This window comes from Nannobrachium achirus (genome assembly GCF_963921795.1).
Source record: "Nannobrachium achirus genome assembly, chromosome: 16".
NCBI lineage: Eukaryota > Metazoa > Chordata > Actinopteri > Myctophiformes > Myctophidae > Nannobrachium > Nannobrachium achirus.
This window is the reverse complement of record NC_137823.1, coordinates 53,331,849-53,353,322: the sequence shown is the minus strand read 5'-3', so window position 1 is coordinate 53,353,322 and position 21,474 is coordinate 53,331,849. Positions and strand designations below refer to the sequence as shown.

General features: G+C 42.5%; 1 protein-coding gene across 1 annotated transcript; it reads right to left on the bottom strand.

Annotated features, from left to right (window-relative positions):
• Positions 1 to 2,899: 2,899 nt before the first annotated feature.
• tube1 (tubulin, epsilon 1) lies at positions 2,900 to 20,310 on the bottom strand (the record flags this gene model as incomplete). Its single annotated transcript, XM_080743966.1, has 12 exons — positions 20,174 to 20,310; positions 19,624 to 19,697; positions 18,093 to 18,145; positions 17,206 to 17,266; positions 16,275 to 16,390; positions 15,284 to 15,405; positions 13,396 to 13,583; positions 12,928 to 13,091; positions 11,966 to 12,106; positions 11,273 to 11,413; positions 5,704 to 5,878; positions 2,900 to 3,058 (listed from the first exon to the last, which is right to left on the bottom strand). The coding sequence occupies exons 1-12, from the start codon at positions 20,196 to 20,198 to the stop codon at positions 2,900 to 2,902; spliced, it is 1,419 nt and encodes a 472-aa protein (XP_080600092.1). The 5' UTR covers positions 20,199 to 20,310.
• Between the last annotated feature and the right edge of the window lie 1,164 nt (positions 20,311 to 21,474).

Below are 21,474 nucleotides of genomic sequence, written 5' to 3'. Positions count from 1 at the left end.
TTTTTCGCCGAAGGGATTTGGTGTAGAGGGGAATAAAAGGGGGACTTAGTAGGGACCCCTGGGGAACCCCAAATACAGGAGGACAGGGTCACCACCGGGTCACTGTGACAATATATGGGAGGACTGAAACCCAGGAGAACTTAAAAAGAAAACGACCAAAAAACTCAAAACACACAAAACCTCAATTCATTAAGAAAGAAATGGATTGGAAAGAAATATATGCATGAAAGGAAATATTAGAAAAAAAGAGTCACGAATCCTGTCTTCAGGTTATGTGTGTGCAATAACAACCTAGAGCTGCACGTATTATAACTGAAGTGACAATCCCAATTATTTTACTTACTTGACCATGATGACCAATACTCACTTATTGGTCTTGAAGGTTTTGGGGAGCGAGACTATCTTTATGGCACTTGTATGAATCTAGTATTATGATTTTGACTGTTTTCCAACTATGCTGGAAATTGTAAATGAGAGGAAATGTTTCAATGTTGCTGATATTCCAATATATTTCACGAATACTTTAATGGCCATGCCCAGGGCAATTCTCATTGGACAACACCCACGCCAGGCGAGTCTTACCTCTTCTTGTCAAGTCAAGTAGAGGAGGATTTTCCTGGGGTGGCAGCCAATTAATAATTTTCGAAGCTTTTCTGTAATTACTGTATGTTGAATGTCGACATGGTTGCAATTTCAAAATAAATTATAAATGATTCCAACCCTATCAGCTGGTCCATGTGCAAGGCCATTGGATGCTCAGTGTGGGAACTTGCTCAACTAACTCTGGCTTTGTGGTTCGGGAGGGTGCCGTGCACTGCTGCATCTACAGTACGTCTGCTAAACGAATCATGGTGGACATGGGGTGCGCGGTGATATCCAAAGAAGCACTATGCTGCTATCCAATGCACATTGCCAGGGGCTTGGCTGTTGCATTAGTATTCTTGGGAGGCAAAGTGGCTTAAAAGACTGTTTCACCCTGTTTCACCCTGTTTCACCCATTTTCAACCTGTCTTCCTGTAATTGGTCGCAAGTTTACTATGAGAAACGTCACAGCTTGTCCGCGTGTAGACGCGTACACATTTTTACAGTCTATGGGTTTGCCGCTCTGACATCATGCTCTGATGTCACTGTGATGTCCGGCACATCTTGTCCACGTATCCGTGTATCTCTGAAGGTTGCGCCTGACACTGTGGTTCCCTTGACACATCACTGTGACATCACAGGTGATACCGCCCATATATGAAGATCCCTGATGTCATTGATCGGCCAAGACATGGCCCATATCTGTGTGGCTGGTTCAAACAGGGATCTCCATGTATGGGCATAACATGGATGTACTATATACAGTGAATGGATCTCCATATATGGATGACTGGTCCGATATACATCACTGGCCAGATGGCCAAGAATTGGCGCGAGGGCGCATGTCGCCCTGATGCGTCTTACTAGTAATATACTACCATTTTTTTCTACTCGGTCTGTGTCTCAGAGGAAGGCTGTGGACAGTCCAGAAACCCAACCCCCCTACCAGTGACATCATTCATCGGTAGGTGGGTTGGTCATTTCAAACAGATAAGGTAACTTTCCAGGAATAGGCCTGCAGTTTTATTAGCATGGATTCGCCATCGATGATGTCACTGGTAGGCAGGTTTCTGAAATGTCCACAGCCCTCCTCCGAGACACCAAATATACACAAATGGTGAGCATTAGTGAAGGACCAATTATATGAAGATAGGTTGAACATGGGTGAAGATGGTCCTTTAACCGTGCAGCTCTAGCAGCATGGACTGTGGACAACCTAACTGCTTCAATAGTAGATGTTCACTGATTAACCATACCTCAATAAAACACTGTGGATGCCAGTGAGATCAAGCTAGTGGATAATCTTTAGATTAACTGTTTTCAGCGCATCCATTCATTCCATTGCCATAAGTTGCAGCCCATAGTTTTTCATGTAGTGTGTATTTATTTTTTCCCATCAATATAAAACTAAACAAAATCACCTCATAACTCTATAACTTTGCCTTATACAAATATAATTTATAAAAATACATTCAAAACACTTTTGGTTGTACCAAATATTATTTGCAAAATGAAGACTATTGTATTTCTGTACAGTATGTATATATGAACAAACTCAACACACACACACACACACACACACACACACACACACACACACACACACACACACACACACACACACACACACACACACACACACACACACACACACACACACACAGTGTAAATGTTTTTGTAAATGTCACACACCAAAAACAGCAGATCTATATGCTCACAATGTGTCGTGGATACAATGCATTGTGAACTTATACAGTAGGTCAGTATGGTGTGACACACTGTAATACAACGCTGGAACGAGAGGCTTCAAAAAGGGTTTGTAGAAACCAATGGGTGACGTCCTCAGTCCATTTTCTTTTTACAGTCTATATCACTGTTTCCCAAACAGTGGGTCAGGACCCATTTGTCTGTTGTGGACCCGTTTTCTTGGGTCGCGAGTGAAGATCCCTTTATGTTTAGTTTTCAACATTTTGTAATTGATTATTATTTTAAAAGATTTTTAAAAGTACAGGTAAGCCATTTACCATGAGAGGGAGTGGGTTGTTGGCTGATTTACCACTGTTTCAGGGTTGTGGCACGAGTTGCTTTTCTACCACTTCTACCATATAAATGAAAGAAAACACAGTTGTAACTTGCAAAGTTATTTAGTTACAATCAACCGCGACACAACAGTGGGCGGGGTCCATGAGCCAACTCAAGGTTGTTGACTGATTTACCACTGTTTTAAGCCAATCAGAATCCAGTATCTGAACATGTGACCAGAAAAAGTGGTAGAACATATGTTTTAAATAATTTCATTAAGACAGTGTGTGGACCTTCAGGTGGCGACGGTGAGTCGAGGTGCGTCGGGTACCAGTCTCCTCTTGGTGGCGTCCAGCTGGTCGTACTCCTCAATCAGTGAGCTGAGGGAGACGGCAGCCTCTGAGAAGGAGCTCTGCTCCATGCCCTCCACCTGGAGGTAGTGATGGAGATGAGCCTGAGAACAAACACACACATATAACACACATAGATATGAATAGCCTACTTCAAGGAGTCTTCAATGTTTTCAGGCCAAGGACCCCTTAAGTTGAGAGAGAGAAGAAGCAGGGACCCCCACAACCTTTTCATAGATTCCATATAGTTTAATCGTTTGACAGCACAATCATCAGTGTATTTTGGATTCATGTCAATTTGTGTTTTCAGATATTTAACCACTTGAACCATCAATACTTAAAACAAACCTGACCTTTCACTCTGTACTTAGTCTGCTCTTTTTCCCCTCTACACCAAATAGCCCACCTACAAGCTGTGAGCTTGTAGATGGGCTATTTTTGGCTAAAGTTCTCCGAATATGGACGCTAGGGTTCAAGTGGTTAATAAAAAAAAGTTTATATCACACAAAGATTTGGAGGACCCCCTATTGAAGACCCCTGGCCTACTTCATCATAGTACAGCATCACACAAAGGTATCAAAAGTAGCAGATCTGCATGCTTCTGAGCTCGTCAATTTGCTACTTTTGCAATTTTTTTCATTTTGAATCCTGAAAGGTTTTGGACATATGATGTGTCCACCCGACAGAGACAATAATTATGTTTTTTTCTGGTATTATAGCCCAGTCAATCTGAGGTTTGACCCAAAAGAAATTGCAATAGTAATGGTTCAAGGTTTTTTATGATCCTTAGGGTCATCCAAAACACATGTTAAAAATCTTCCAAAATATTTTTAGTGGATCAAGGTAAATTCAGTTGGTTCAAGTTTGGGTCCCTTCACTTACTATATAGGAAAAAAAGACTCCCCAAAAAATCTTCTTTAAGTAGCATGTGAGGGGTCTAACTAGGGGGTTTTCATGATTCTGAATCCATTGCAAGCATTTGTTTTGCACGAAAAACATTCCTCTGGCAAAAAATGGACCCCACAAAGTGTGAAAAGTGATGACTCATCACTAAACCATCGTGTTGTGGGTCAGTTTTAGGCCCGAGGAATGTTTTTCATGCAAAACAAATGCTTGCAATGGATTCAGAATTATGAAAACTCCATAGTTAGACCCCTCACATGCTACTTAAAGAAGATTTTTTTAGGGGGTCTTTTTTCCTGTATAGTAAGTGAAGGGACCCAAACTTGAATCCCCTGAATTTACCTTGATCCACTAAGAATATTTTGGAAGATTTTTAACATGTGTTTTGGATGACCCTAAGGATCATAAAAAAAACCTGAAAGATTACTATTGCAATTTATTTTGTGTCAGGACCCTTTTTAGCTTAGATTGACTGGCCTATTAGGTGAACATTTCAAAACTTTCAAAAAAGAACATTCAAAAAAGAGAATGAGTTTACTCAATGTTGAGGTGTATGAGCTGTTCTGTGCCATGTGACCTCTAGAATATGAAAAAGGGTTAAGAATGTACAGTAGTGTGCATATTTTTGCTGTTAACACAGAACATGATTTCGTTTGCACAGAAGAAAACTAAAGCCAAATGTGGGGGAAAAAAAGGGAAAAAGACAGACCACAGAATCTGTCCCTGGTCGTCATTTTTCAAGTCAACGCACGCTCATGTGGTCAACTGATCGAAGACTGTTGTCACATTTGATTTGTCAGCCTTTGTCATTGCTTCAGCTCGAATGCAACATGGAGCCCAACATTTGGCAGTGACCTCCGCAACGCATAATGTTACAAGCAGACCTGCGGTAACCAAATAAAATATTGGAAGAGTTACTGCAGTGTTTTTTTGCTGTGCAAGGGAAAGAGACGTGTTTGGTTGTGATTCCTCTCATACCAACGCAGCAACTACACATTTACTTATTATCCTTGTGAGTGAAATACAGTGGAAGACAACCAACTGTCTGGCGCAAGCAAACATTAAGCCTGATTTATATCTGCTGAAAATAGCTGATCTACTTGAGATCAGCTATTTTTGGTGTGCAATGAAGTATTTCTGCAGGCTAATGTCTCACGTGTAGTTGTGAGCTCGTAGATGAGCTATTTTCTTTGTTGTCTTAGGCCCGTTTTGCAATAGAGCATCTCAGCGGAAGTGGTTTAATGGTCCCACTAAAAGATCTCCCATTCGTTTTCCCCATAGACTTTTATAAAAATAGTAAGCCTAGAACCCATGGAAAGGTTTGAGGAAACCCTGCATTACTGTACTGTACCAATACCACCGCTGTGTTGTCCAACTTGTGAACCATATCAGAAGTAAAATGCAGGCATTTCTTTTTATTATTCATTAATACATGGCCTAGACCAGTGGTTCTCAAACTTGGGGTCGGGACCCCAAATGGAGTCCCCAGATGATTAGCTTAACGTAAAAGAAAACATTTCTCACTCAACGGTAAACAGACCTACATAAGTGTATACAGGGTATCTGCACCTCACATTTATAAAGTGACTATTTAAGGACTTTTAAGACCGTTTTAATACCAAACTGGCCAAACTGTCAAATATTAAGTAAGTGCGAGGCGTTGTGAGCATGTAGATCACAATATTTATCTGTGGAACCGAGTCACATTAAATGTAACACCTACAATTCCAAGTGCTTGTCAGGGTGGGTCCCCCCAGTTCATATATGTTTATTTTCGGGGTCATGGCCTAAAAAGGTTTGAGAACCCCTGGCCTCCTAGACATGATATAAAGTGTATAAGGGGAACCTTCTTCCGGTAGAGCCTGGTAAAGCGATCTCGTAGGTCCATGAATGTGGCCTTCACACAGGTGTTGTTGGCCAGGGCCAGCAGGGAGTGGGAGTGGCCCACGGGAGGCACTGAACACAGGCCAGTCTTCCAGCCTTCCTGGTTCCACGAGACGAACGGCAGCGATGGCCTCAGCCTGGGGAGGGGTGAGGAACAGGGAGATACAACGCAGGGGCGTCACAAGAGTGGGGGGGAAGTGGGACTGAGTTTTAATACCAGAACCTGGCCAAACTGTCAAATATTTAGGCCTAGAATTATAGAATGCTTTAACCAGTGAAAAATAGCAGATATACAAGCTCACAGCGCGGCACCGAGTGCCGCGCTGCAAGCTTGTAGATCTGCTATTTTTGGAAAAAGTCGTGAAAATGTGTGGAAATCTTTGAATATATGTATTTTCAAAGCGAACGTTTGTAACTCAAATTTTGCTTCTGGGGGTGGTCCCTGGAACTAGATATTTTGAGATGCGGGTCCGTGGCCAAATACATAGACATAGTAGTCGCTCAAGAACAGACTAACTGAGCTCCAGTTGAAGTGAAAAGGACATTTTCTTTGACGATGGCTGGCCAGATTGCTGACATAGAAACATAGTTTTTTCAAAAAACCTTAGAAGGATTCAAAAGACAAAAATAGCAGATCTGCAAGCTCGCAGTGCGGCACTCGGTGCCGCGCTGTGAGCTTGTATATCTGCTGTTTTTCAAAAGTTAAAGCATAAAATAATGATACACAATAATGTGTACCCGTTCTAAATGGGTTAAGTAAGTAAGTAAGAGGCGAACATTGTGATAATAGCTGATCTACGTGCCTGGCCATATAGTACTGCACTTTGGCTCGCTCACAGAAAACACTTCCTCTTTTTGGATATTATTTTGGAGTTTTGACTGTACTCCACCTCAAACTCCACCTTGCAGCACCTGGGTGTTTAAATGTATTATGCTTGGCTCTCATGACAGTTTTACAGTTTTGTCCCCTGGTTGGCCCCTGTCTAACGGATAGCCGTCTCTCCCATACCCTGGGGCCAAACTGTACCTCACCTGTAGAGCCCGACCGATACCTTTTTTTCCGACCAATACCAATATCCGATGTTGGAGAGTGCTAGAGCACCGATACCGATACCGATACCGATGTTTTGTAAAAATCATTTTTTATTCATTTAAGATCATTTAATTGACTGCTCGCTCCTCTCTGTGGATTTTCACATAGGCCTACACACCTTCCTTCACCGCAACATGAAAAATCAGAGTTAGACGTGCATGTGGTGAGTGAACGACACACGAGAGGCAGCAGCTCCAGTAGTGTTGGCTTGCATCTTGGACTATTATACTGCACTCTGCTGGATAATTCTGGTATTGCCCACACATAGGACTATATAACTCAGGGTTTCATGCTCTATCCGCAGACACGTTACAGACACTTAACTCTTTGAGCGCCAGCGCCCTCTAGGGGCCAAAGAATGCCAGCGCATCTCTCATAGGCGAGCGCTTTAGCTTCCAGGACTTCAGCTTCCAGGACCTGACGTTCTCACGTTCTTGCACGGCATGGAAATGTCCCGGATGAAGATGCTAACAGAATGGCTATTCCCATTTTGTCATCTAAAAGATCATTTTTGGGCGATTTCGCCGTAAATAAACCTCGCGCCGCTTTCCTAAAACACAAAAAAGAGATATAAGCCTTTAAAGATGCGGTCTTTCATTGGATTAGGCGGAGATTGGCGATTGCGTTCGCAAATTACGGCCGGCCGGGACGTTGTTAGCTTTCGGCTAGTAGCTACAAAAATCAAGCCAGGCTTCAGAAGGCCTCTTATCATTTTATTCATTTAATTAAATAAAGCCGAACTACTTCGGGATCGGCACACTCGTGTACTCATCGGAAGCGGCGCCGAACATCGGGTGAACATTGGGGAGCTCAAAAATGTATTTTAAACCATTTTTAATGGAATATATCGTCGGACAGAGTAGAACGGCTAGCTGGCTAGCGGCTAGCGAGCCAGGACCACCCACGACTCTACAAGCAGCTCGGGGTAAGTAAATTAATAAAAAAAAGATTGTATTGGATTGAAATAAAGCCGAACTAGTTCGGGATCGGCACCAGATGAGTTAATATATCGGTGGAATAATTCACCGATGTTCGATACCCTTCCGATTGCTCCAAAACGACCGATATATCGAATTGACCGATATATCGGTCGGGCTCTACTCACCTGTAGTGTCAAATAAAAAAAAGAAATAAAAAAAGAAACCGTCGCCAGTGCAGCAACGGCACATTTGCATGAGCCTACACAACTGTCACTGTGTCCAAGTTGAGAAAATCTCATCTTTGATGCTAGTGCACAGAAGCAGATGACGCCTCAGCTACTACTGTATGCCTGAGCTATGGGGCAGCAGAGCCCACCACTGGGCTTTAACAGCTTCTAGTATGAAGCCTGTTTGGGACAATTTGCTTTTTCGTCTTCCAGGATTGTACCTCGGTGTTCGATTAAATGAGGATTGGACTGTGTGTAGAAAGAAGCACCTGTTGTCTTCAACGACCTATTTGAACATAATATATGCTACTTGTTATTTTATGATGATTGATGATGATGATCGGCTTGGCTCTTTTTTGTGTGGTCTCATTTGGTCTAATTTTTCTCCCAATGACACATTTGTTTCTTGTGTTGTGTCTATATGTATGATTCTACAATGAGCACTTTATAAACAGCCTTTCAGGCCTATTCGTTGATTTAGGCCCAAAACCCCAACTACAAGCTCGCAGCGCGGCACTCATCTGCTATTTTTGAAAAGTCGTGAAAATGTGCGCAAATCTTTGAATATATGTATTTTTTAAGGCAACATTTGTAACTAAAGTTTTGCTTCTGGGGGGTCCCTGGAACTAAATATTTTGAGACGGGAAGAATAGGTTAAAAAAAAAAAAAACTGCACCGAGTGCCGTGCTGTGAGCTTGTAGATCTGCTATTTTTCAATAGTTAAAGCACAAAAGAATGCGTAATAATGCGTTCCCAGTCTAAATGGGTTAAACCCCCTCCCCCTATGAAGAACATTCATGGGGGGCCCGCAGGGAATGCTTGTACCCAGGGCCCAGAATTTGGTGCGACACCCCTGGATACACGCACTATCCACAACATCCCATCATGCATTGCGCAGAAGTTGGACGGAGCTTCCGGCGCTGCAGCTGAGTGTGATCTACAAGCTCACAACGGCTGCATCTGCGACGCGACGTGAGCTTGTATGTCTGCTGTTAACCGGAAGTGTGGTTCAAATAAATCTCCAGTAAATTCCCGCGGAAAGAGGTGGATAATCCTCAGTGATAATGGAAAACTCGATGACACGAAACGATGACAATGAGATATTGTTTCGAGCTTAATATGAATGTACGCCCGATGAGTTCATTGTTCCCGGGACGTCGACACGGAGTAACAGAACGAGGACAACATACATAGGGCATATGATATCACATCAGAAAGATGGTTACATTTGTACAAATGGATGAATGAAATGAACACACAGTTTTTACTGTGTGACCCTCAATGAAGACACCATATTTTGTGCAAGAAAGAGCACAACTTAAAGCTATACTGTGTAAGTTGCTCACCTAGAGGTCAGTAGCTCTATAGCAAACCGCGGTCGCGTCCGCGTCTTTCGGCCGTTTTTCGCCGCGGACCACCCCCGCGTCTGCCTCCAACTCGCCGAGATCTATCTTTAGAGGGGTCCCTGGTTCCTGTGCGTTCAGGCATTCCGGAGAAACGGACTCCTTCGCCGAGTAAATGCTGTTGTTATGTTGAGGCAAGCTACACGGGCGCCTACAAATATGGCCGCCGTATTGTGATAGCGACCCCACTTCAAGATGCGCTGTGATTGGCCGGCAGTGTATAACCCTCGCTGTGATTGGCCGGTAGTGTATGATGACGCAATTTTGCCGCGGAATTCTCCCCCCCTCACGGCTCATAGAAAACATATAAAGAGAAGGCTTCAGAAGCTGAAAATAACAGAGTGGGTGTTCTAAAACTTTAGCGATTTAACAGTTAGGACAATTTTAAGATTTGTTTTATAAAAAAAGTTACATGGTATAACTTTAAAGGTTCATGTTTTAGATAGTCATTAGAGAAAATAATTTTAGTGATTTTAACGATTTTGATTTGCATGCATGCCCCCGAGCAGAAATTGTTCTATGCATATCATTTTAACCCATTTAGGCCTACGATTATTGACTGCTTTAACTATTGAAAAATAGCAGATCTACAAGCTCACAGCGCGGCACCGAGTGCCGCGCTGCGAGCTTGTAGATCTGCTATTTTTGAAAAATCATGATTTTTTTTTTTGCAAGTCTTTGAATATATCTACTTAAAAGCGAACATTTGTAACTCAAATATTTGCTTCTGGGTGGTCCCTGGAACAACATATTTTGAGATGGGGGTCCGTGGCCAAATACCTGTAATTTTTTGGGGTCCTTGACATGAAAAAGTTTGAGAACCACTGATTTAGAGGAAGGATTTAGAAGTCGGGTCAAAGATCGGGTCAAAGATATTCAAAGACTTGCACTCATTTTCACGATTTTTCAAAAATAGCAGATCTACAAGCTCGCAGCGCGGCACTCGGTGCCGCGCTGTGAGCTTGTATATCTGCTATTTTTCTAAAGTTAAAGCATAAAATAATGGTTAAAGTGGTTAAAATCTAACGCGACTCAGGCGCGTTCCAGGTATTTGAGAGTTAAGGTGCTCTGAGAGCAGCAGTGACAAAATGCTTATCTCTAATGACCATCATTCTAAAATATGAACCCTTTGATGTAAAAAAAAACTAAGTTGTCCTTTAATTTAATGCCTATCATAACATTTGAATATGATTATTCATTCCTTCAAAGTGTCGTTTAATCTCCCTTCAGGAAGCAATGAAACTAATCAAATAAGACTATAGCTCCAAATCCAAGTTAAGGAACAAACATTTGGCTAAAATAACCCATTTGTTTGAATTGGGAAGAATGCCAATACAGATGTACTTCACCCTAGTGCCCAGTGAAGAAACTCTTATTACACAACACCCCCCCAAAAATAATACTGCCATAATACAAGCCTGCCTCGTGTGGAATATTTCTCCCCTTTCAACACTGAATCACTGGTCATGTGTAAATATGTCCTCTAATACCACCTCATGTTTCAGATTCTCTTGACAACATGACACATGAAAACAAGGTCTAAGGAGGGAGAGACGGTGTGAGAGAGAGAGAGAGAGAGCGAGAGGGAGAGAGAGAGAGAGAGAGAGAGAGAGAGAGAGAGAGAGAGAGAGGGAGAGAGCTGAGTGGAGAGGTGGGAGTGAATGGGCTAGTCATGAATCATGGCTGTCATTGAAGGAAGAAAAAAAATAAAGAAAACACAACCGGTGCTGAATGAGGCCAGTATCTGAGCAGCACGGACGGGAAGGTCATCCTTGGGCCTGTTAGTGTGTGTGTGTGTGTGTGTGTGTGTGTGTGTGTGTGTGTGTGTGTGTGTGTGTGTGTGTGTGTGTATGTGTGTGTGTGTGTGAGGAAGGGAGTGTTGTCTGACCTCTCAATGTTCCTGCGGAGGTCGGACACCTGGACGTTGCCCCTGACCATGAGGGCACAGGCCAGGTAGAGGTTGTGCTTTGGGTCGGCCCGGATCAGCTGGTGGTCTTTACTGAAGGCGTCACTGAACATCTGATCCAGTCTAGAAGGACACATGTGGTTTTGTAATTAATTAACCGATTAAATTGATTAAGACCAGGGGTCTTCAACATTTTCAGGCCAAGGACCCATTAGTTAAGAGAGAGATGAAGCACAAGCAGGGACCCCCCACAACCTGTTCATAGATTCCATATAGTTTCATTGTTTGACAGAACAAATATCAGTTTATTTTGGATTCATGTCAATTTGTGTTTTCAGATATATTTAACCACTTGAACCATCAATAACCAATAAACTCAATAAACTTGACTTTTCACTCCGTACTTAGTCTGCTCTTTTTCCCCTCTACACCAGAGCTCTTTGCAAGGCGTTGTGAGCTTGTAGATCGGCTATTTTTGGCTACAGTTATCAGAATATGGACACTAGGGTTCAAGTTGTTAATATAAAAAGGAATCGGAAGATTTGGAGGACCCCCTGTAGTAACTCGGAGGACCCCCTGTTGAAGACCCCTGAGTTAGATTAACTACTGCACCCCTAATCATACAAGGATGTAAGAAGAACAGTGGTGTAGAAACACAGACAGGGGGCAGCATACCTTCTGGTGGGGATGTTGACGTCGGCCAGCGTGTACAGAGGAGTGAGGCTGGGGACCAGGTAGTGCAGGCGAGGAAAGGGAACCAGGTTCATGGCGATCTCATTGAGGTCCATGTTGAGAGAGCCCTCGAAACGAGCCGAGCTGCAAAGGAAGGAGGAGCACACGCATCAATCACATGACGATGTGAAGGAGGGCAATCCATCAGCGACAAGAAGGAGACGATGCAGAAGGACAGAGCAATAACTGACTTTAACCAAGACTGGTGTTTCGAAGATTGGAGAACATAAACCAAAGTGCAAGCGGACAGTATCATTGTGGTTTTAACCATTTGTCTTACAGTGAGTCCCATTTCATACTACAGCGCAGGGGTCTTCAACAGGGGGTCCGGGTCCCCAGAGTTACAACAGGGGGTCCTCCAACTCTTTGAGTGATAGAAACTTTTTTTTCTCCATTAACCACTTGAACCCTAGCGTCCATATTCGGAGAGATTTTGCCAAAATAGCAGATCTACAAGCTTACAACGCCTTGTGAGCTTGTAGATCGGCTATTCTCGGCAAAGAGCTTTGGTGTAGAGGAGAAAAAGAGCAGACTAAGTACAGTGAGTGAAAGGTCAAGTGTATTAAGTATTGACAGTTCAAGTGGTTAAATATCTGAAAACACAAATTGACATGAATCCAAAATACACTGATGATTGTGCTGTCAAACAATGAAACTATATGGAATCTATGAACAGGTTGTGAGGGTCCCTGCTTCATCTCTTTCTCAACTAAACGTTGAAGACCCCTGTACTAGAGCGCATAGCGATGTGCCGCTGCGAAAATAACTGGTTTACAAGCTCTGCTGATTGGAAAATAATCAGGAGGGGGGAGGGTTTACAACCTTGCTTATAAGCCATGACAGCATAACCACGGTCAGCAAATCCCATAACAAAGTATTCCTCTGCTAGTAGCATGCATACATACCTGGTCATATTGAGCAGCAGGTTGGCCACAATGTTATTCATGGCATCAAAGGGCTTCTCCGCCCCACTGACTCCACCCTGACCAGAGATGACCGTGCTGTCTCTCTTGATGACGGAGCCACTTTGAGACATGTGCTTGATCTTGTTCACAATGTCATCCAAGGACTGGGTGGGATGAGGAACAGTGGGAATTTGATGGGAGTTAGGAGCGATCGTTATCATCAACATCAATGAGGCGACAGCGTTGACACACAATTAGAAGATAATTTAATATAGGGATGATTATGGCTGATTTGCATAAATCAGGGCTATTGAACACCCTTTACATCTGAGTGTTGGTTAAAATAATATTGAACCAATGGAAAGTAGTAAAAAGTGCTTTAGTGAAAACCTCCTAACTCCACTTGAGCTCATTTTCCCGAAAATGAACATTTTAGGCAAAGACAATCATTGACAAATGAACGCAGACCTGGTTTTCCACAGGCAGAACACAGTCAGCGTGCTCTGTGAGCTCTCTCATGGCCAGCACGCTGTTGTAAGGGGAGGTGATGACGTCGTCCTCGGCAGAGGGGTAGACGGAGGTGACGATCCGACACACCTCTGGGAACTCCTCCTCCAGCAGCTTCAGCACTCTGGTCCCCAGGCCCGAGCCCGTCCCTGCAGGACAGCCACCAACCAGGGGGAAACTTCAAATGAGAAAGAAAAGGAGGGCAACTACTGCATACAAGTCTGGTGAAGATAATGTTGTTAGAAGGTGTAAGTGTCATGAAACTCTATGGACAGGACAACGTATGCGTTTCGACCTGGTACTGTAGCGTCTTCCTTTGTTGTCCTGTCCAGAGAGGTAAATAAATCATGTGAAAAGGATTTCCTTGTTGTGCTGGTGACTTCTTCTTTGCTTCATGATACTGTTGAGCCGTGCACCAAAAAGATTTTATGTAATTTGGAGTGTTGCGGGCTGTCTGCTCTGTTGCAGTCTCCTTCTCTAGAAGGTGTAAGTGTTAATATGACATGACACCGGGTTACACTCTCAGTCCCGACGACCTTTACCGCGCGTCACTCCCCATCTCTCTCTACCCATATCCTGTCAGACTACTTACGGTATACTATCTAACCAGTAAGACTCCCTAATCGGGAGATAAGCGACCGTTGGTCGCTTATCTCCACAAATATCACAGCCTCCACCTCTCACGTCATACGGGCAGCCATAGTTACACCTGGAATGTTGAATCTCCATATATGGAGATAACCTACCCATCACACAAAGTCTGACCTCACCAGCCCATACCTGGGCATGGACGACTTATATCTCCATATACGGAGATGGCCATATATGGAGATACGATGACATCACAGAGTCCACAGCTGATGATGTGGCGTGATGTCATACAATACACAAACAAGCCCTATATAAAGGGGCAATTCTCACCAGGGAAGAGAGCATTCCCCACTAGCTGAGTATCTTAAGATGGTTGGATGTGATGATAAGCCACAAATAGGCCAAAAGTTTGTTTTACCAATTATCAAGACATACGGGCAGTTGACAGTTTGCCATTGTTACTCATTGAAGTTGAATCTCCATCTGAATCCCTTTTATGCCCATATATGGAGATCCCTGCTCTGAGTATCTGACATCACTAATCCCTTTTATGCCCATATATGGAGATCCCTGCTCTGAGTATCTGACATCACTAATCCCTTTTATGCCCATATACAGTATGGAGATCCCTAACAGAATCCATTTTATGCCCATATATGGAGATACCTGCTCTGAGTATCTGACATCACTGTGATGTCACCTGTTTATGCCTAAATATGGAGATCCCTGCTCTGAGTATCTGACATCACTGCGATCTCACCTGTGATGTCACAGTGACACATCACCTCAGTATCTGTGATGTCACAGTGACACATCACCTCAGTATCAGGCGTTACACGTATACATTGAGCAGGGCAAAGGTGTGACGTGTGTGACGGACGGACGGACGGACGGACGGACGGACGGACGGACGGCCGGTGGAGGTTTTCATACTAAACTGCGACCTTACGGTCGCAATAAAGGCAGAAAAGGCCAACACAAATACAGTATATTTAAAAAAAAAAAAAGAAATTTGCTCTTGGTCCAAAAGGGGAAGAATAATTCATAATCAAAAAGAAAATTAATCCAAGCCTCCAAGGTACCCTTGAAAAGGTTATCGGGATCAACCCTTTCTTGTGACAGCACCATGAGGCAGAGAAGGAGAGAGAGGCGGTGCCGAAGCATGTTTACATTTCTCACCTCAAATGTTTTCAGATTCATACTGTATTTTAGTGTACTGTTTAAGTTTTGTAATACAATGTCCGGTTTTGTGCCTCACCTCCTCCCATAGAGTGAATGAGGAAGAAACACTGAAGACAGTCACAATGTTCCGCCGCTCTCCGTAGCTTGTCCACAATCTGCTCCCTGTAGGCTGCACCATACGTCATGTGTCCTACTGCCCTGGGGACAGATGAAGAGCAGGCAGCTTGGTTATTGCACCTGTGATATATGCCCCATTGTCAAAAACACTTTAACCTTAGCATCCATATTTTGGGCGTGTCGTAACAGTCCAGGCTGTGAGTTACGGGTACATCCTTCTCCAAAGCAATAATTTCTCTATGAACATCCAAAACAAATTCTTGTCCTGTATTGTTTTTCAAATAAAGCAGTTCTTATACCGTTGTACAATGGGCAGTGGAACACAAAATTAAACTCATCCTCCACAATTCCCAGGTCACAAAGAACACACAATCGCTGTTCCTCTTGAATGCCATAAATTGCTATAAATTGGTCACTGTTCCTCCAAGCATTGGTCCGAAAACAACATACTGTATAGTATCTAAAACCCTACTGGCTGGATTGCCGTGACAGTGTGATAAAACTTGTTGATGTGACGGAACCGATTTCAGTTCCTCCAATGTTGGATCTGGTTCCTACGATTCCGGATCCCAAATAGGGATGGGACGATAAGCGATATTATCGTTTATCGTGATAAAAAACACTCACGATAATCGTATCGTGGAGATTTAATCGTCCTCCGTCAAGCACTGGGATCAATTCACCTTTTATTGGCCGAGCTGCATATCCACTAAAACCCTCTATAAGGTGAAAGGCACTTATAATATACGTACTTGATACAGTCTTTTTTTCACTCTCTAGCAAATGTCTTTGCCCAAAAATAGCCGATCTACAAGCTCACAAGAGAGCTTGTAGATCTGCTATTTTTTGGCAAATGTTCCGCAACAGGATAATGGATTTTGATTACCGATTTCTTTTGTCACAATAATAATCGTGATATGACATGTTCATATGGTCCCATCCCTTCTCACCAGTTGTTTCCTGAGCCTGACACGTCGGTGAGGAGCTGTGTGCTGTCAAACACCTCTCGCAGTGGTCCCTGCAGGATGTGGTTCACCACGCCCTCCTCCATGTCCACCAGCACCGCCTGGGTGGACACAAACACAGCAGGTCATCCAGGGGGTCCCCACAGCCAAACACAACAGGTCATCCAGGGGGTCCCCACAGCCAAACACAACAAGTCATCTAGGGGGTCCCCACAGCCAAACACAACAAGTCATCCAGGGGGTCCCCACAGCCAAACACAACAGGTAATCCAGGGGGTCCCCACAGCTACATGATAGGGACCAAATGGACCTTTAGGAGTCTAAAACTAGGTAGTCTCTCGATTCCAGACTTCTGCATTGCTGCAAAAAGGGAAAAGAGCAACAGAACTTTGACGAGAACCTGACGATGGCTAGCCAGATTGACAACTAGGTAATAACACAGAGGGATTTTACATTGTAGATTGTGTGGACCCAGATAAGAATCATCTAATGAGGGCCCATGGCCTACTGCAGTGGTCCTCAACCTTTTCTTCAGGTTGAGGAATTACATTTTGTATAACACGGTTCTATTGTTAAAATAGCAGATCTACCTGAGGCGTTGTGAGCAATGTAGATCGGCTATTTTCACAATTTCTGCCTCTAATATTTGACAATTTGGCCAAATGTTTCATTCGTCATTTTTTGATAAATGATATACATACAAACATACATACAGTCATACATGCATGCATATATACTGTACTACTACTACACACACACACACACACACACACACACACACACACACACACACACACACACACACACACACACACACACACACACACACACACACACACACACACACACACACACACAGTTTTTCATGCACACCAGAATGTGTCAGGCAAGCCAAAGAGGAATGAAAGGAATTCACCCTGGCCTTGAGACAGCGGATCCTCCCACCAATGACATCACAGGCTCCTCCGTCACTTCTCCTGCAACGACATGGACACAGCAGAGAACAGCTGAAAGGACTGCAGAGCAGCGCTGTGACACATTATGAGCTTGTAGATGTGCCATTCTAGACGCACAACACAATTGTACATAGCTCAGGGGTAGAGAAACCGTTATTAGAGCACGAAGGGTTCCCAGTTCGAATCCGGGCTCCCCCTGAGTTAATGTCGAAGAGTCCTTGAGCAAGACTCTGAACCCCTAATTGCTCCCGGTGAGTAGGTTGGTGCCTTGCATGGTTTCCTCCGCCACCGGTGTATGAATGTGTGTGTGAATGGGTGAATGTAATGCACAATCTATGTTTACAGTTACAGTTTAGGCATTTAGCAGACGCTTTTAATCCAAAGCGACTTACAATAAGCAGATACAAAACATCACAAGATAATATGTCAGTACATCAACAGCAATATAACAAGTGCAAATGGGTATCTATCTAGAAAAAACACTATATAATCAAAGTTCTAAAAAAAACTAAAAACAAATGCTAACTATCTTCAAGTATGGTCATTGATTTTCTGTAGTGCTAAGGGTTTAGGTGGAGTCTGAAGAGGTGAGTCTTCAGTCCACGGCGAAAGCTAGCGAGTGAGTCCGTTGTTCTAAGTGCGACAGGGAGTTTATTCCACAACTTGGGGGCCAGGAGGGCAAACTGTCTCGGACGAGTGCGCCTTGGATAAAAGCGCTATATAAATGCACCATTTACCATTTACATCAGCACGGTATAATTTGGGCTTAACAGACACGTTTTCAACCCATGGAGTTACATCGTTGACATGGAACAGACGTTTAATGCATCAAAGGGAGTGTGATTACCTTGATTCCACGTTCCGAAAAAAGCTACTCAGGGCTTCGTCATACACACCTTTCTAACAGGAAAGAAATCAAAAATAAGATGGATGTTACTACAGCCACATGAACCCTAGCGTCCCTATTCATGTCACAATAGGTGAACATTTATGTGAAAATTGCAGAATTATATATATATTTGTTTTGTGCAAGTAGACTTAATTGTCTAGGGCAGGGGTCTTCAATGTTTTCAGGCCAAGGACCCCTTAGTTGAGAGAGAGATGAAGCAGGGACCCCCACAACCTGTTCATAGATTCCATGTAGTTTCATCGTTTGACAGCACAATCATCAGTCTATTTCGGATTCATGTCAATTTGTTTTCAGATATTGAACCACTTGAGCCATCATTACCTAATAAATTTGACCTTTTACTCTGTACTTAGTCTTTTCCCCCTCTACACCAAACCTATTTGCCAAAAAAATAGCCTATCTACAAGCTCTGCTAATTTCGGCTACAGTTCTCAAAATATGGCACTAGGTTTCAAGTTGTTAAAGGAGCTATAGTCAACCTTTTCATTGTAGGGCCGACACTTTGTTTACATCCTAGTCTATAGACTAGAATGTAAACAAAGTGTCGGTCTGACAATGGCCAAAATGATTATTTTATCATTATTTTACGTGGTCATTTTGAACAGAAACAGATATACGAAGCTTATTTTTTTATAAAATATTTTCGAAACATTATTTTTTATTTTAGCATCTGTTTTTCAAGAAAAAGCTCCTTTAATACAAAAAGGATTGGGAGATTTGGAGGACCCCCTGTAGTAACTCTGAGGACCCCCTAGGGGTCCCGGACGCCCTGTTGAATACTATGCAGAATGCAGATATTGCCTTCCATTATATTTTGCAAACTAAAATGTATGTAACATCCTCTGTATAGGATTTAACTTTCACTATGATGTAGGGACCAACACAAAACAGTTATTCGGTCTCAGTGCAGGAAACAAAGTCACGTTGATGCAACATGTAGCTGGATACAGTTGTTATGCTGCATTCACACTAAGAAAAGCTGTTTTCCAGCTTGGACATTTTTAAAGCTGGTTTGCATAGAGAATACATTGAATTACCAAGCAAACCATTAGCTTGGCTTTTCGTAGTGTGAATGCAGCATTACTGTATGACTATCCCTTTAGAAAGACTGCGATATAGCCAGGCAGAATTGACCTTCCGTACTCAAGTGCTGAGAGAACACATCTTTTGGTCAGACAGAAGGAATGTCAGTCCTCAGAATTATGTAATTAATTATACAATGTGTATGTGTCCTTTCTATTCTTTACTCTTATTTTCTCATTATTATATTATATATATATATATATAGGAATCATCGTCATATTGTCATCTGTTGCATTGAATGAATATGCTATAGACATATCAGTGTCTAACTATTCATTCTCTCACGAGGAAATGTTCAATTTCCACAACAACTAGCCCTTAGAATGGCTGTGATATATACTGTATATTACATACGTTTAAATTGTTGCAGTTTCACTATACTTACTTTATTGACATGTGCATGTTCTCTCAAAGCCAGATCCCAAAACCTGCAGCCAACCTGGTTGCCACACTGCCCAACTGAAGAAAGAAAGTTTGTCAATAGTAGTGTAAAGTAACTACAGTAAGTACATTTACTTAAGTAGGCTACTGTAGTCCAATGTTGAGGTATCTGTACTTTTACTTCAGTATTTCCAATACTTTTACTTCAACTTTATTTTATTTTTTACCATGAATTGAATTGAACTGCTGTTTTCAAAAGATAGATTTGAAAACTTGAAATGGGACATCATTGAGTACTTTTACTTTTGGTACTTTAAGTAGGCCTACATTTTGATGGCAATACAGTACTCCTACTTTTATTACTCAAGTATAATTAGAATTCAGGACTTATTGACACCGGATTGAAGTATTGAGTATTTCTACATAGATTGCGTCAACTTCAGGCAGTGGTGGAAAAAAATACTCAAATGTAAAACAAAAAGTAAAACATTCGAGTACTTTTTCCATCACTGCCTGAAAGGCATCGCTCGTTTCTTTTCTAAGTTGATACTCACCCTGAACAACTATTGATTGTGTCATCGCCGCAGGAACTCAAACATCAACTTTACATCACTAACATAACTAACATTATTGAGAAACAAATGTATAACTTGCAGAACTCGATGAAAAAGGTTATTTTATTAAAGTGGTGGTTCAGTTCCGCGCGCTTGTTTTGGTCCGTCGGGTCTTGATGACGTTTTGCCATGGAAACCATAGAAACCAAGGTAAACATGGAAACGATCGGACGCACACGTGTGTTGTATGGTGTGTGTGTGTGTGTGTGTGTGTGTGTGTGTGTGTGTGTGTGTGTGTGTGTGTGTGTGTGTGTGTGTGAGAGAGAGAGAGCGCTGCTACTTTAAATGCATTTTACATCTGAGTCTTTATTTTTTCTCTACTATCTAAATTGTACTGAGGAAAAACAATGCTGCTATTTGTTCCAAAAGCTTTATATAAAGAGAGAAAGTAGCTCATAACTGTCGATGAAAAATCAAACACTTTGCATATAGAAAGTGGATAATTCGAGCTTTCCGTACAGCTGCAATGTTGGTGAGTTTAACATCGTTTAATACGACCAACTAGGAATTTTCTGTTTTAGTTGGATGTATATGGCCTGTCAAGGGTTGGTATTGCAACTCTAGATTCGCTCATGAATGACATCAGGGGGTGTCTGTCGCCCCCTAGCGTTCATATATTAAAACTATGTTACCTGTTTACTTTTGTATTGGCAATGAATCCAACATGTGTCCATGTTTTAACACCAAATTGGTGACTCTCAGTCATCTGAAATGAATGTTAAAACAAAGTGCATGACAAACATAGAGCATAACTAGATGTGCTGAAACCATTGTAATAGCAAATCTATTCATTCAATTTCAACATTAGAATATACATTTTAAAAATCTGTATTTTCTCCACAGCCTGCGCTTTTGAATGCTTGGGAGCAGATGCAATATGTATCATTTTCTAATGAGACCTTCACCTTCATTCTACATTCAGAGGATGGGTGAGCTGTTGGAGGCTGTAGGCACTAGAAGAAAAATGAATTATTGTCTTTTGTTTAACTTAACTGCATCCGTTTACACCCAAAGGAGCTTCACTGCCCAGGGGCCCTCTGAGGTGTAAATTCAGCCCTGGTCACAGTTGAAAGTACAGCAATGTAACCTCTGTGTCTCTCTACGGAAAACTGTGACTGTTATTCATATGCATAGAACCTGTGGTTTTCTTCCAGGAGACCTTCACACCGAGACATTTGCACTTGACACCTTGTTGTAAAAATCCAGTGAGTGGGTCTCTGTCAGTCACCATCAAATAAGTG